Source organism: Triticum aestivum, chromosome 7A (genome assembly GCF_018294505.1).
Source record: "Triticum aestivum cultivar Chinese Spring chromosome 7A, IWGSC CS RefSeq v2.1, whole genome shotgun sequence".
Lineage (NCBI taxonomy): Eukaryota > Viridiplantae > Streptophyta > Magnoliopsida > Poales > Poaceae > Triticum > Triticum aestivum.
In genome coordinates, this window is record NC_057812.1 from 718,045,367 (window position 1) to 718,061,753 (window position 16,387).

At 42.3% G+C, this 16,387-nt stretch overlaps 1 protein-coding gene across 1 annotated transcript; it reads left to right on the forward strand.

Moving 5' to 3' along the window:
* The first annotated feature begins 391 nt into the window (after positions 1 to 391).
* Positions 392 to 1,165, forward strand: LOC123147022 (uncharacterized). Its single transcript, XM_044566277.1, has one exon. It carries the CDS (start codon positions 467 to 469, stop codon positions 998 to 1,000), a length of 534 nt encoding a protein of 177 aa, XP_044422212.1. The 5' UTR covers positions 392 to 466; the 3' UTR covers positions 1,001 to 1,165.
* Positions 1,166 to 16,387: the final 15,222 nt, after the last annotated feature.

The window sequence follows — 16,387 nt, forward strand, 5'->3', positions numbered from 1 at the left end:
GTTTCAAAGTGTTTTTGTTTGGGACCCGCTGTCAGTCCGGCGTGGCGGATGCGACCGGTCGCTTCCGAGCCTTTCCATATCCGTCACATATTTGGGTTGGATATGATGGATGCCGATCAGCCTGGACGTTTAAGGCGTCCGTCTACGTCGTGTTTTTTTTAAAAATTACTGATCCGGCCTATCATCTAAATGTTTGAGCAGGTTTGGATGTCCGGATGTAGATGCTCACGGGACGCAACGCAAGAGGAGAGAAGAGGAGGACGGCGAGGGTTAAAAAATCTTGTGTTGCGGGCCCGGCCCAACTCCTTTGGCGGGGAGTGTGGCGACCCGACCGGGTAAGATAGAGAATCAACCGGCAAGTTTGTGGGGATTTTGCCGTTTCCATCTCTCGCAGAGAAATAGTCGTCGTAGAAAAAGAGAAGGTCCCCGTACGTGCCCAGATAGAAACTTATTTCTTTTCGAGTGGATGCCCAGATTGAATCTACTAGCTAGCATGTCCACCTCCGTCTCCGTGCGCCGCCCCTACCTGCTCGCCCTCGGCGTCATCCTCGCCATCCTCCTCTGCTTTCCGCCGGAAACGGCGCAATATGTCCATGGTCCTTTCCTCAACTATCCACCCCTAACGGCGGAGGTTTCGTATGATCCTCCGTGGTCCGACGAGTACTGGGCCAACGAGCCCGTCGTCGGCGAGGCGGCCACCGTCGCCGCCAGACGCGCGGAGGCGGGCGGCTACGCGTACGGCTGCGCCAGGCTATGGCTGGCATGGGGCTGCCCTCCCGCTCCCGGCGAGGGGGTCAACGGAACCCTAGTCTACGGGAGGCGCTCCTATGATCGGGAGCTGGATCGCTTCGAGGAGGAGAGGCGGCACTGCGGCGGCGATCGCGTGGTCCCTCGGAACCATCCGGAGGAACACCTCTTCCGTCGCACCTACCCGGCTTCTAGATTTGATCTTTACTGTTGTGCCTGTTGCTTTTCATGTGGTCCCTACTACAAAAAATAGACAATTCGTTTTCCTAGCAGCACTAGATAGAATTTTTTATACGCTTCTGCAGTAATAAACCATTGTTTCGTGCATAAGTCTGGATTTTTGTTTCAGATTTTTTAAACTTGTAAACATGATTCTTATCAAGAAGTGGCTACACAGAAACAATTCTTCTATACAGCATCAGAAAGATATAAATATTGACGAGTAAAATATAGTAGCTAAATTGGAGAATTTTGCTTTATCCAACTAACACCTGCGTTTTGATGTATCAATATTGTCAACGCTCATCCACTGATATGTACAAAAATCATAGATTGTGTCTATAAATAAACTTACCAATGGATATGGCAACACCAATAGTAGTAAAGATATGGCAACACCGATTTTGATACTGGCTGTGCGGACTGCATTGGTAGAAAGATTGAGCATTAGTATCACTGTTGTGCATCCGGTCAGATATAGGCATGGAGGGGGGAAAACAACAATAGTTTGAGATTATCAGAATGGGAATGTGTCCATGTAAATAAAGGGTATATATATGATACACTTAGTTCATCTTCAGAGAATATACAACAACACACAGTAGCATTTGAACCGAGAAGAACTAATGCACATTTATACACCTCTGAACTGTTCAGTACCTCTGTAGTTTCCACGACAAATCTTGGGCGAGAATATACAACAATACACACTAGCATTTTACAAATGAGTAGATTGAATTGAACTATTAAAAAGATGGAACATGAGAACATCATCAGGTTGAGCACCCGCAAAAAAAGAAACATCATCAGGTTGAAAGATGTTGTAGTTTCTCCTGGTAACAGATATTCATCTACTAATTTTTAGACACCTACCAGAAGCAAAATTGCACTTGCCAATGATGTTTCATTTATGCTTCCCAAGGACCAACTTGTAAACAAAACACAAAAAATTGTTAACGTATTTGCAAATTGTAGAAGAAACTAATTGGTTGTAGCTAGCAGTGCCATGTGATATTTGAACAAAATCTGGATGGGGAAACGAAGGACAAACTGGAGCAAGACAACAAACCATACTAATCTAGATGCTTCCTTCTTAGGATGTGCCACACTCTCCACACTTATCGTTTGATAGCTACTGCCATGAAATAAGATGAATCCTGATTTTCCAACAACTCTACCACTAAAATAGGAACACGTGGCCGAGATAGATGAAGCAATTAGTTCATGTCGGCAAAATAATTTGCCGAATACAAAGTTGTTCATTATGTTTGCCCCAACAACCGCATCGAGAGTGATTCCTCTCGGATTGGCGGTGCGGTACCGTGCGGTTGTTGCACGGTAGTTCCAGGTTTTATATAATAGCGGTACTACCGCTATGTCGGGCAGTTGTACTACTTCTTGCATTGCAGCTAGGGTTTCCAACCTAAGTGGTTGTACTGCACCGGCGTTTTTTTTTTGCATCATAACGGTTTGATTCATGGGGTCTGATTTATGGGGGTCTTCTTCCCCAATGGATATAACAATTCAACAAGTTTTCCCCATCATTGTTGACCCTTGGAGCTTGCTTTCTCTCTATTCTCCCCCATGATTCTTGCTTCTATTTGTGGTAAAAGAGAGAGGAGATCTAGATCTATATATCCACTAGTCCATCTCTCCTCTAAGTGAGGGGAACCATTTGGATCTAGATCTTGGAGTTGGTCTTCTCCTCCTTTGTCCTTCCTCTCATATTCCTCCATAGCATTAATTGTTGTGGTGGGATTCAGCAGAGAAGGACTTGAGCACTGTGTGTGCTTTTTCCATTGCATTAGTTGCATCAGTTAGAGTTCTCCATGGTGATACCTGGAAGTGAAAGTTGGAAAACTTATTACTCTCAGGTGCTTGGTACCCTAGTGCATGTTCCTCTTGGGTGCTTGGGTGTCCTAGACAGTTGGTGTTATCGCGAAGCTCAATCATTGCAGGATAAAACTTTAGGAGACTCCAATTAAGTTGTGGAGGTTGCCCGAAGCAATTCATACGGGTCCGGTGACTGCCCTCAAGGGTCTCCAATTGTATAGGTTCGGTGACCTCCCTCAAGCGCCCTTTAGTGGAGTCACGGCACCTTGCATTATGCAAGGGTGTGAGGAGTTTACGGTGAGCCATCGTGGCACTTGGGTAGCATTGTGCATCTATGCGGCTCTAATAGAGATTAGCATCTGCAATGGTGTGAACTTGGGGTACATCGTTGTCTCCGCGTGCCTCGGTTATCTCTTACCCAAGCCCTTTGCTTATGCACGTAATTTTTTGATAGACTTCATGTTTCAAGTTATATATCTTGCTATCACATAGTCGTTTATCTTGCGACATAAGTTGTTTATGCAAATACTTGAGTATGGTATATTTAAGTTTTGAGCTTGTATATTGAACCCTAGTTTTATTCCGCATTTATTCGAGTGAAAGTTGTAATTGTTTTAAAACGCCTACTCACCCCCTCTAGGAGACACCCATGTCTCTTCAACATGGTTGGCACATAGGTCGGGCATACAGAGATTCACCCAGACCCTGAGTGGGGGATGACCCCCAAATTCTGAATTATAGATATATCCATGGCTGTCCAACAAATCAGGCATACAAGTTGTCAGCTTATTACTGAAATTTGTCAGTTGTTCAATTTATACACTAGAAGCTTCCACAAATATGCTTACCTAATAATGCACTACTAGCCATTATTCAGATAATTATTTTTAGAGATCTTAGAGATCTCTACAACAATATGTAAAGATATCAACATATACACACAAATAAATGAGTATAATATATTTGTTAGACAACTTAGAGATCTCGACCATGATATTCAAAAAATATTTTAAACATAAATTTTGTTACAACATAGAACATCTAATTGAACTTTAGCATATCCTAATCTTTTCTACAGTAAAATTATATGACATAGGATTATATAGTTACTATTTAGACGCATTTTATGTGGTTAACCAAGCCAACTTGTTATTATATAATTTACTTGTTAAGGTCATAATGTGTTAAAAATAAGTTCTAAAAGGATAGCCGATTTCGCAGGTTTGATTGTAGTCCGTTATGCAATGCTTTGGAGACAAGATTATCTTGGTGTGTAGAGTGGGAGTATAGAACATGTAGAGTGGGACTATAGGCCTGTGTACATGGCAGCAAGAGGACGTGAAGCTAACCAAGTATCTTTCCAAAAAAAAGGTGTGGTTTCCATTATTGGTGAGGACAAATGAAATCGTAAGTAGCGTGGGCATGTGGGTTTGAATAATCTTATCTAGGAAAGTCGTGTGGGTGGAGTGGTGATGTAGCATGGAGATTTGGTGATGTTTGACGTACCACATTAGCCAAGGAAGGGTGAGATGAGGCATTTGAAAGCAAATTTCATTAGGAGCAATTGTTTTGGATTTCTAGATTTTTGATGCCTAGACCTCTGAATTGTTTCGGTTTGCAAATATATATTTCAAGCCATCAAGCATTTTATGCATGTACACGTGTCCTCAGCAGTTGCTACCTCTTGAGCACCGCGTTGGTTTTCCCTTGAAGAGGAAAGGGTGATGCAGTAAAGTAGCGTAAGTATTTCCCTTAGTTTTTAAGAACCAAGGTATCAATCCAGTAGGAGATCACGCTCAAGTCCCACGCACCTACACAAACAAATAAGAACCTTGCAACCAACGCGATAAAGGGGTTGTCAATCCCTTCAGGTCACTTACGAGAGTGAGATCTGATAGATATGATAAGATAATATTTTTGGTATTTTTATGATAAAGATAAATAAAAATGCAAAGTAAAATAAATGGCAATGGAAATAACTAAGTATTGGAAGATTAATATGATAGAAGATAGACCCGGGGCCATAGGTTTCACTAGTGCCTTCTCTCAAGAGCATAAGTATTACGGTGGGTAAATGAATTACTGTCGAGCAATTGATAGAATTGAGCATAGTTATGAGAATATCTAGGTATGATCATTTATATAGGCATCACGACAGGTAAACCGAAACGATTCTGCATCTATTACTATTACTCTACACATCGACCGCTATCCAGCATGCATCTAGAGTATTAAGTTCATAAGAATAGAGTAATACTTTAAGGAAGATGACATGATGTAGAGGGATAAACTCATGCAATATGATATAAACCCCATCTTTTTTTCCTCGATGGCAACAATACAATACGTGTCGGTTCCCTTTCTGTCACTGGGATCGAGCACCGCAAGATTGAACCCAAAGCTAAGCACTTCTCCCATTGCAAGAAAGATCAATCTAGTAGGCCAAACCAAACTGATAATTCGAAGAGACTTGCAAAGATAAACAAATCGTACATAAAAGAATTCAGAGGAGAATAAAATATTGTTCATAGATAATCTGGATCACAAACCCACAATTCATCGGATCTCGACAAACACACCGCAAAAGAAGATTACATCAAATAGATCTCCAAGAAGATCGAGGAGAACTTTGTATTGAGATCCAAAGAGGGAGAAGAAGTCATCTAGCTAATAACTATGGACCAGTAGGTCTGAAGTAAACTACTCACACATCACCAGAGAGGCCATGGAGTTGATGTAGAGGCCCTCCGTGATCGATGTCTCCTCTGGTGGAGCTCCGAAAAAGGCCCCAAGATGGGATCTCTCTGGTACAGAAGGTTGCGGTGGTGGAATTAGGTTTTCGTGGTGCTCCTGGATGTTTGGGGGGTACGTGGATATATATAGGAGAAGAAGTACGTCATGGAGCAACGGAGGGCCCACGAGGGTGGAGGGCGCGCCTCCCTGCCTCGTGCCTTCCTCCGTTGTTCCTTAACGCACACTTCAAGTCTCCTGGATCATGTTTGTTGAGAAAATCACGTTCCCGAAGGTTTCATTCCGTTTGGACTCCATTTGATATTTCTTTTTTTTGAAACACTAAAATAGGCAAAAAAAACAGCAATTTGGGTTGGGCCTCCGATTGGTAGGTTAGTCCCAAAAATGATTATAAAAGTGTAAAATAAAGCCCATTAATATACAAATAAGATAATATAATAGTATGGAGCAATAAAAAATTATAGATATGTTGGAGACGTATCAGCATCCCCAAGCTTAATTCCTGCTCGTCCTCGAGTAGGTAAATGATAAAAGAAGAATTTTTGATGTGGAATGCTTCCTAACATATTTCTCAATGTAATTTTTCTTTAATGTGGCATGAATGTTCAGATCCATAAGATTCAAGATAAAATTTTAATATTGACATAAAAATAATAATAGTTCAAGCATACGAACTAAGCAATCACGTCTTCTCAAAATAACATGGCCAAAGAAAGTTATCCCTACAAAATCATATATATTCTGGCTATGCTCTATCTTCACCACACAAAATATTTAAATCATGCACAACCCCGATGACAAGCCAAGCAATTGTTTCATACTTTTGATGTTCTCAAAAAATTTCAATATTAACACAATATATGAGCGTGAGCCATGGATATAGCACTATATGGTGGAATAGAATAGTGATTGTGGAGAACACAAAAAAGGAGAAGATAGTCTCACATCAAATAGGCGTATTAACGGGCTATGGAGATGCCCATCAATAGATATCGATGTGAGTGAGTAGGGATTGCCATGCAATGGATGCACTAGAGCTATAAGTGTATGGAAGCTCAACAAAAGAAACTAAGTGGGTGTGCATCCAACTTGCTTGCTCATGAAGACCTAGGGCAATTTGAGGAAGCCCATCATTGAAATATACAAGCCAAGTTCTATAATGAAAAATTCCCACTAGTATATGAAAGTTATATCATAGGAGACTCTCTATCATGAAGATCATGGTTCTACTTTGAAGCACAAGTGTGGAAAAAGGATAGTAACACTGCCCTTCTCTCTTTTTCTCTCATTTTTTTCTTTGGGCCTTTTTTTGGCTTCTTTTTTTCGTCTAGAATCTCATCCCGACTTGTGGGGGAATCATAGTATCCATCATCCTTACCTCACTGGGACAATGCTCTAATAGTGATCATCACACTTTATTTACTTACAACTCAAAAATTACAACTCGATACTTAGAACAAAATATGACTCTATGTGAATGCCTCCTGCGGTGTACGGGGATGTGCAATGATGCATGAGTGACATGTATGAAAATTATGAACGGCGGCTTTGCCACAAATACGATGTCAACTACATGATCATGCAAGCAATATGACAATGATGAAGCATGTCATAATAACGGAACGTTGGAAAGTTGCATGGCAATATATCTCGGAATGGCTATGAAAATGCCATAATAGGTAGGTATGGTGGCTGTTTTGAGGAAGGTATATGGTGGGTTTATGGTACCGGCGAAAGTTGCGAGATATTAGAAAGGCTAGAAATGGTGGAAGGGTGAGAGTGCATATAATCCATGGACTCAACATTAGTCATAAAGAACTCACATATTTATTGCAAAAATCTACAAGTTATCAAAGTAAAGTATTACACGCATACTTCTAGGGCGATATATTGGTAGGAAAAGACCATCGCTCGTCCCCGACCGTCACTCATAAGGAAGACAATCAATAAATAAATCATGCTCCAACTTCATCACATAACGGTTCACTATACGTGCATGCTACGGGAATCACAAACTTCGGCACAAGTATTTTTGAAATTCACAACTACTCAACTAGCATGACTCTAATATCATCATGTAACATCCCAAATTTTCAATTTGGAATGTTATACATTAGATCATCATTGCATATCATATTTTATTGCTTTTCTGGTTGATCCTTGAAATTCTACGCAACTCAAGGACCCTGGGAGAGAGTTGGGGATTTCGTTATTTTCATATTTGAGTTTTCTCAAATTTTGAAAATAGGATCATTTGATTTTGTTTATTTTATCTTCAATTATTTCTATTGTCAAACTATGAGAGAGGGAATAAAATTATTTTCCCAAAATAAAGAAATATTGAGGATTTAATAAAAAAATCAAATAAGATTTTATTTTGGTTTTATTTGCTATTTTATTTTAATTTAGGAAAAATTGCACGTTTTCAAAAATTGCATTTAGAGCCAAAAAATGTTCATACTGTTCTAAATATTTTTTTTAGACGGAGAAAATTTGTTTTGGCATTTTTAGATTTTTATTTTTTTCTAGATTTTTTTTAGGTGCAGCGAAATTGTTAAAAAAACCTACGCCCGACTGGGCCAAGGGCCCAGCCAGCCGTCTCCGCCTCCAGCCGGATCGGGAACGGAGTCCCGATCGCCGCCGCCGCAGTGTCCGGGGAGGACACGCCTCCCGAGGCCTACCCCTCCCCCAAGTCGACCTCCCCCACCCCCTTTATAACCGCCGCCACCCCCCTGCAACCCCACACCACCGCCCCGCCGCTTGCGCCGCTGCCACCGCCTACCGCCGCCGCGCCGCTTGCCATGCCCCTACCGCCCGGAGCCGCCGCCGCGCCCCGCGCCGCCCGGAGCCGCCGCCCAGCAGCCTCGCGCCACCGCCGCCGCCGCCGCCGAGGTAGCCGCCGACCGGTTTTTGAGGAAAAACCGATTCGGTTTTTTTTAAAACCCTAGTTTCCATTTTTTTAAATAAATAGATCGGTTTTTTCCGGTTTATTTATTTAGCGAGTGCATGTTTCTGTTAGTTTTAATGAACGCGTTTTTCGTTTTAATGAACGTGTTTTTCGTCTAGTTTCTGTTAACGAACATTCGTTCGTTAACTGTTCGTCGTTTTCCTTTTTCTCGGATTAAATCTGTGGTTTTTCTGATCGCGATCTCTGATCCGATGTTCGTTCTAATTTATCTTTTCGCTCGTTTATCGGAATCAGGCGATTCAAGCGCCTGGAGTTTCATCTCGAAACCCTCTTTCCGTTTATCCAACTCAAACAAGTTTTTGCCACTGTAAAAATTGCCTTAGATCCAGAATAGTAAACGAAGCTTGTTTCTTTTGCCGTTTGTCTTTCGTTGCTTCGTTCGTTTTGATTCTTTTTGTGAACCGGAGTTCTTAAGTTGAACTTTCTTGTTAGATCTCTTATTCGAGTTTTACCTGTGCATTAGTTGAGTACTTATTGTGTGCTTGTTTGTTTGCGATAGAGTACCCGGAGTGCGCTGCTTGCTACTTCGAATCGCTAGGTTTCCCGGATCCTCAGCAAGGCAAGTAACACTTTGATCATACCTCCTACTACCCAGTTTTATTGCATTAGATCAATCCTCACACATTGCATGATTAGGATCAAATTAAATTGTGGGTTTGGGAAGTAGTTGAGGTAGAACCTATTACCTGTTTATTATCAAACCTTTGGGAGTTACTCTACATTTGCTTATTATTGCTCTGCTATGCTAGTAGACGTGGATTGGGTGAGTGTATCCATGACAGATGTGAGCTTTGTTAATTAATGGTTTATTTAAGGTGACAACCTAAACACACATCTGGGTGGATTGAGGCACCTGGGTATTCCAGCGATTGCCTGTTTTCTTTTGGACCGCCACCCAGGCTCAAATGGATCATGAGATTATTCATACTAGAAACTTCCGTGTGCATCCACAAGCCACTATGGGCTCTAGCATAGTTGACTAAGTCATGCGAACTCTTACAGTGGTAGACTAGCAGATGTAGGGGATGTAGGTTGGTACGGTCTACCCGTTCGTAAGGTGCTAGCGCTTCTGAAAGATTATGTCTCGGTCATCCGTTTCTCAAACACCATGCAGTGCGAGAAAACCAACGGAGGAGATCGAGTCTTGTGGGGAAAAGTGCTCAAACCTCTGCAGAGTGTATAAACTAATCATGGTTAGCCATGTCCCCGGTTATGGACATCTTGAGGATCTAGTACTTGGATTATCAAGTGAATCTCATCATGTTAATCTAAAGTTAATTGTTGGGTTTTTAATGATGATGCTTAATTGGGATTGAGAATGCTGTCAAACATTTTCAATGTTTAACAACTACCATGATAGTTAAATAAAATTTATTCCTTTGCAGTAGGGAAAAATTGGCTTTACGCAAAACTGTAACCATAGAGCTTTCCACCAGCCATATATGCATATAGAATAGCCATATTCTTGTATTACTCTTTATGTGTTACTTTGCCAGCATATTCCATGTGCTGACCCGTTTCGGGCTGCAACGTTAATGTTGCAGACTTTTCAGACGACGATTAAGGTGCTTTAGGACATGGTTCTATACTCAGTGATGCCGCTGGAGTTGATGGACTCACTTATCTTCCAAGCCTTCCGCTGTTATCGTTATTAGATGGCCTTAAGCCATATTTATTGTAATAAGTTCTCTTTTTAAACACTCGATGTAATAAGTGTGTGATTGCTACTCTGTTATAAATCCTTCAAGTACTGTGTAGTGTCAGCATTACTGATCCAGGGATGATACCGGAGCACAGAGATTGGACCGTTTGAGGTCTGGTCGCTACAAGATGGTATCAAAGCACACGCTGACTGTAGGACACGACCACTAAGCTAAAGCCCTAGATCACTACTTACTCTTCTCCTTCCGACCTCTCATATTTTCTACTCTTTTAGGATGGCGGATGCAAGGAACAAGTTCATACAACCGGATGAAGATACACCCTTTGGACGTCACTTGAAGGAAGTCACCAGATACCTGAACATAGGAGTACCAAACTTCACCGGAACCTACAATGCCACATTACCTGAAAAAGAGCGATGGATGATTCAAGTTCAAGTTCTAGGAATGACGTTCATACCAGTCACTGAGCCCATAGAGTTTTCTTTTGATGCACCAATCTGGAGTCTAGGAAAGAGCATGGCAGCTCACATCGCCATGGGATGCATTGGAGAAGTTTACCGCAATGATCTCAAGGATACTATCTACTAGATTTGTGGGCGCCGAGATGAGCACTGGGAGATGATCAACACCAAGAAGGATAGATCAATTGCAGCTTTTATCCAGGAGTTAAACCAACACATTCAACGTCAGGAAAACCAGATGTGCGCCGACATGATAGAACTGAAGAAGGCGAAGACAAGAATCAAGGAACTGGAGGAAGAACTCGAGGCTACACGTGAAGATTATGAAGAGGAAATCGAATTATTAGTGGAAAAGAATGATGATCTGATCAAGAAGATTGGAATATTCATGGGAGACCCTACACCAGTAGAAGAAGACGAAGAACCCAAGGAGATTCGCCCAGAAGACTACATCATCATCGACGACACCGACTCGGATCCAGATGGTAGCGATGATGACTATGTTGATGAAGCTGGAGCAGATGTCATGGAGTCTACAACCGAAGAGTCTTTCTAGTAGACCACCCCAATAGTTGTAGTAGTCCACTATGTAAATATAGTAGTTTGAGAACTTTTGCGATAGTTAGATCGATTGTATGCCCTTGTTTCATTGATTGAATGAAGTGAATTGTTTGCTTTTGCCTCATGTGCATATGGGTAGTGTTTTCTCTTTAGACCCCCTCTATTCTTAAATCTCATCGTTTCTAAACCCTCAGATGCCTCCGAGACGTGACCCCGGATTTACCTTTCCACCGGAGCTCACTCAGTTGATCCAGCAGCAGAACACATTGATGCAGTTACTAGTCCAGAATCAGAATCAGGGGAACAACAAACAACAACCCACCACCACCACCACCTATTGATCACTTAGCCCGTTTTCTTAGGCTGAATCCGCCGGTGTTTTCCAGTAGCACCGAGCCGATAGTAGCGGATGATTGGCTTCGCAAGACAGCAAGAGAGTTGACCACGACAGGATGCACAGATGAGGAAGAAGTGAAGTTTGCCGCACATCAGCTAGAAGGACCCGCAGCATCATGGTGGGAGAATTTCACATCCACTTTCTCTGTCGACACTGTCACGTGGGACCAGTTTCAGCAAGCTTTTCGTACTGCCCATGTTTCAGCAGGAGCTATGGCCATGAAGAAGTGAGAGTTTCGCAACTTGCGCCAAGGAGGACGGACAGTTGGCCAGTATGTGGAGGACTTTAGTAAGCTAGCACGTTATGCCCCAGATGACGTTGCTACGGATGCAGCTAAGCAGGAGAGGTTTCTGGAAGGACTGAATGATGAGTTGAGCATGCAGTTGATGGTAGCAACCTTCAACAACTACCAGGAGTTGGTAGATCGTGCTCTCATGATTGAAGGGAAGCAGCAGCAGATCGAGAACCGCAAGAGGAAGTATGGACAAGGGAAGTACAATTCTGGAGCTCAGCAGAAGCCACGTTTTACCCCTAGACCGGGAGGACATTTCCAGCATACCCATGGAGGAGGTAGCTTGCACAATCACAATGGCCCCAAGACTGGTAATGGGAATGGAGGAAGCAACGGCCAGAACCGCACCAACCCATCAACCCCAGCCAAGAAAGACCTGAGCCAAGTCACTTGTTTTAAGTGCCAGAAGACCGGACATTATGCCAACGAATGTCCTGAATCACAGAATGGAAATGGCAATGGAAGCTCTGGGAAGAAGCCGAACCCTTTCAACAGGGGACAGGTGAACCACGTTAACGTGGAGGAGGTTGAAGAGCAGCCGGATGCAGTAATCGGTAAGTTTTTGGTTAAGTCATTTACTGCACTCGTTCTTTTTGATACTGGTGCATCGCATTCATACATATCAAGGGGATTTGTGGATAAGTATAAACTGCCAACCCAAGCCCTTAGGTCACCCATGTTAGTAACCTCGCCTGGAGCAGAGTATATGGCTAGTCTATGGTGTGATCGGTTACCATTAAGGATTGGTAACTACGTATTTCCCTCAGACCTAATAGTGTTGGAATCTCAAGGATTGGATGTGATATTAGGCATGGATTGGTTGTCAAAGTATGAAGGGAATATTGAATGTGCCAGTAAGTCAATTTTGCTTACCACCCCAGAAGGAAGAAGGATCAAGTATGTATCACGGCATGTGCCAAAAAGGACTCAAGTAAATTGCCTAACAGGAGTGGTGCAGGAGGAAGTACCAATAGTGAAGGATTTCCCTGATGTATTTCCAGAGGAATTGCCAGGCATGCCACCGGATAGAGATATTGAGTTTTTGATTGAACTTTTGCCAGGCACAGGGCCAATATCAAAGAGACCATATAGGATGCCCGCAAAGGATTTGGTGGAGATTAAGAAGCAGATTAAGGAGTTACTGGATAAGGGTTATATTCGCCCAAGTTCTTCACCTTGGGGATCGCCAGTACTTCTAGTAGAAAAGAAGGATGGATCGTTAAGGATGGTTGTTGATTATCGAGGATTGAATGAAGTAACCATCAAGAACAAGTACCCACTACCAATGATCAATGATCTGTTTGATCGATTGCAAGGAGCTAAGGTATTTTCCAAGATCGATCTGCGATCAGGATACCACCAGTTGAAGATTCGAGAACAAGATATACCTAAGACGGCTTTTACCACCAGGTATGGGCTGTACGAGTATACCGTTATGTCATTTGGTCTGACTAACGCACCAGCATATTTCATGAACATGATGAACAAGGTGTTTATGGAGTTTCTGGATAAATTCGTGGTAGTGTTCATTGATGATATCCTGGTTTACTCAAAGAATGAAGAGGAGCATAAGGAGCATTTGCGTTTGGTGCTTGGTAAACTCAGAGAACATCAATTATATGCCAAGTTTAGCAAATGTGAGTTTTGGTTGAAGGAAGTTGGATTTCTCGGACACGTTATATCCGGAGAAGGTATAGCAGTAGATCCCACTAAAGTTGATACCGTGACCAATTGGGAAGCGCCAACAACAGTTGGAGAGATCCGGAGTTTTCTTGGACTCGCAGGATACTACCGGAGATTCATTGAGAATTTCTCAAAGATTGCGAAGCCTATGACGGAGTTGTTGAAAAAGGATACCAAGTTCATATGGACTGAGGAATGTGAGGCCAGTTTCCAGGAATTGAAGAAACGTTTGGTTACATCACCTGTGTTGATTTTGCCAGATCAGACCAAGGATTATGAGGTGTATTGCGACGCTTCACGTCGAGGACTTGGAGCAGTGCTTATGCAGGAAGGAAGAGTTGTTTCCTATGCCTCACGACAGCTTAAGCCTCATGAGTTGAATTACGCTACGCATGATTTGGAGTTAGCAGCCGTAGTGCATGCATTGAAAACCTGGAGACACTTTCTCATTGGAAATCATTGTGAGGTGTACACAGATCACAAGAGTTTGAAGTATATCTTCACGCAGAAAGAGTTGAATCTCAGGCAAAGAAGATGGTTGGAGCTCATCAAGGATTATGATATGAGATTACATTATCACCCCGGAAAGGCCAATGTAGTAGCTGACGCGTTGAGCCGTAAAAGCCATGTCAACACCTTAATGACGGGAGATTTACCAAGGGAGTTAGCTGAAAATCTTCGTGAGCTATATTTGGAGATAGTTCCAAGAGGCTATGTAGCAGCATTGGAGATTCAGTCTACTTTGATGGATAAGATCAGAGAAGCTCAAAGGACTGACAAGGAGATTGCCTCTATAAAGGAGAAAATAAGCAAAGGAAAAGCTAAGGGATTTCGTGAAGATGAGCACGATACCCTATGGTTTGAAGACTGTGTTTATGTACCAAATGATTCGGAGGTCAGGAAGTTAATTCTGCAAGAGGCACATGATTCACCATATTCGATTCACCCAGGAAATACCAAGATGTATTTGGATTTGAAGGATACTTTCTGGTGGACCGGAATGAAGAAGGATATTGCAGAGTATGTAGCAGTTTGTGATGTATGTCAGAGAGTAAAGGCAGAGCATCAGAAGCCAGCAGGATTGCTACAGCCATTGCCGATACCCGAATGGAAGTGGGATAAGTTAGGCATGGATTTTATTACGAGTTTACCCAGAACTCGTTCAGGCTATGACTCAATATGGGTTCTAGTCGATCATTTGACAAAGGTAGCCCATTTCATTCCAGTGAAGACTACCTATACCAGTGCAAAGTTGGCAAAGATATACATGACCAGAATCGTATGTCTGCATGGAGTTCCAAAAGAGCATTGTATCAGATAGAGGAACCCAATTTACCTCAAAGTTCTGGAATCAGATGCATGAAACTTTGGGTACCAGACTAGAGTTTAGTATAGCTTTCCATCTGCAGACAGATGGACAAACCGAGAGAGTCAATCAGATTTTGGAGGATATGCTGAGAGCTTGTGCGCTGGATTACGGATCTAGTTGGGACGAGAATTTGCCATATGCAGAGTTCTCTTACAACAACAGTTATCAATCCAGTTTGAAGATGGCCCCTTTTGAAGCCTTGTACGGAAGGAGGTGCAGGACCCCATTGTCTTGGGATGAAGTTAGAGACCGTCAGTTGTTTGGACCAGATCTGATTAAGGAGTCTGAACAGAAAGTGAAATTGATTCACGACAGGCTCAAGGTAGCCCAGTCCAGGCAGAAGAGCTACACAGATTCTAAACGCAAGGAGTCAGTTTATGAAGTCGGAGACCGAGTTTATCTTCAAGTATCACCACTTCGAGGAGTTAAGCACTTTGGAGTTAAGGGAAAGTTAGCGCCACCTTTTGTAGGCCCATACAAAGTTTTGGAACATATGGGGGAAGTAGCCTACAAGTTGCAATTACCTGAAGGATTATCAAGAGTTCATGACGTGTTCCAAGTTTCCCAGTTGAAGACGTGCCACGCAGAGATTGCTGATATACCACTGAGAGATACAGTGCCGCTGGAAGCAATTCAGTTGGACAGTGATTTGACCTATGAGGAGAAACCAATCAAGATTCTAGAGTATGCCAGTCGAGTCACCCGCAGCAAGGTTATCAAGTTTTGCAAAGTTCAGTGGAGCCACCACACGGAGGATGAAGCCACCTGGGAGCAAGAGGAAGAATTGCTGAAGGACCACTCTCACCTATTTTCTAGCCAACCCGAATCTCGAGGGCGAGATTCATCTTAAGGGGGGGTAGGTTTGTAACATCCCAAATTATCAATTTGGAATGTTATACATTAGATCATCATTGCATATCATATTTTATTGCTTTTCTGGTTGATCTTAGAAATTCTACGCAACTCAAGGACCCTCGGAGAGAGTTGGGGATTTCGTTATTTTCATATTTGAGTTTTCTCAAATTTTGAAAATAGGATCATTTGATTTTGTTTATTTTATCTTCTATTATTTCTATTATCAAAATATGAGAGAGGGAATAAAATGACTTTTCCAAAATAAAGAAATATTGAGGATTTAATAAAAAATCAAATAAGATTTTATTTTTGTTTTATTTGCTATTTTATTTGAATTTAGGAAAAATTGCACGTTTCCAAAAATTGCATTTAGAGCCAAAAAAATGTTCATCCTGTTCTAAATATTTTATTTAGAAGGAGAAAATTTGTTTTGGCATTTTTAGATTTTTATTTTTTTAGATTTTTTTAGGCGTAGTGAAGTTGTTAAAAAAAACCCGCGAGCGACTGGGCCAAGGGCCCAGCCAGCCGCCGCCGCCTCCAGCCGGATCGGGACCGGAGTCCCGATCGCCGCCGCCGTGTCCGGGGAG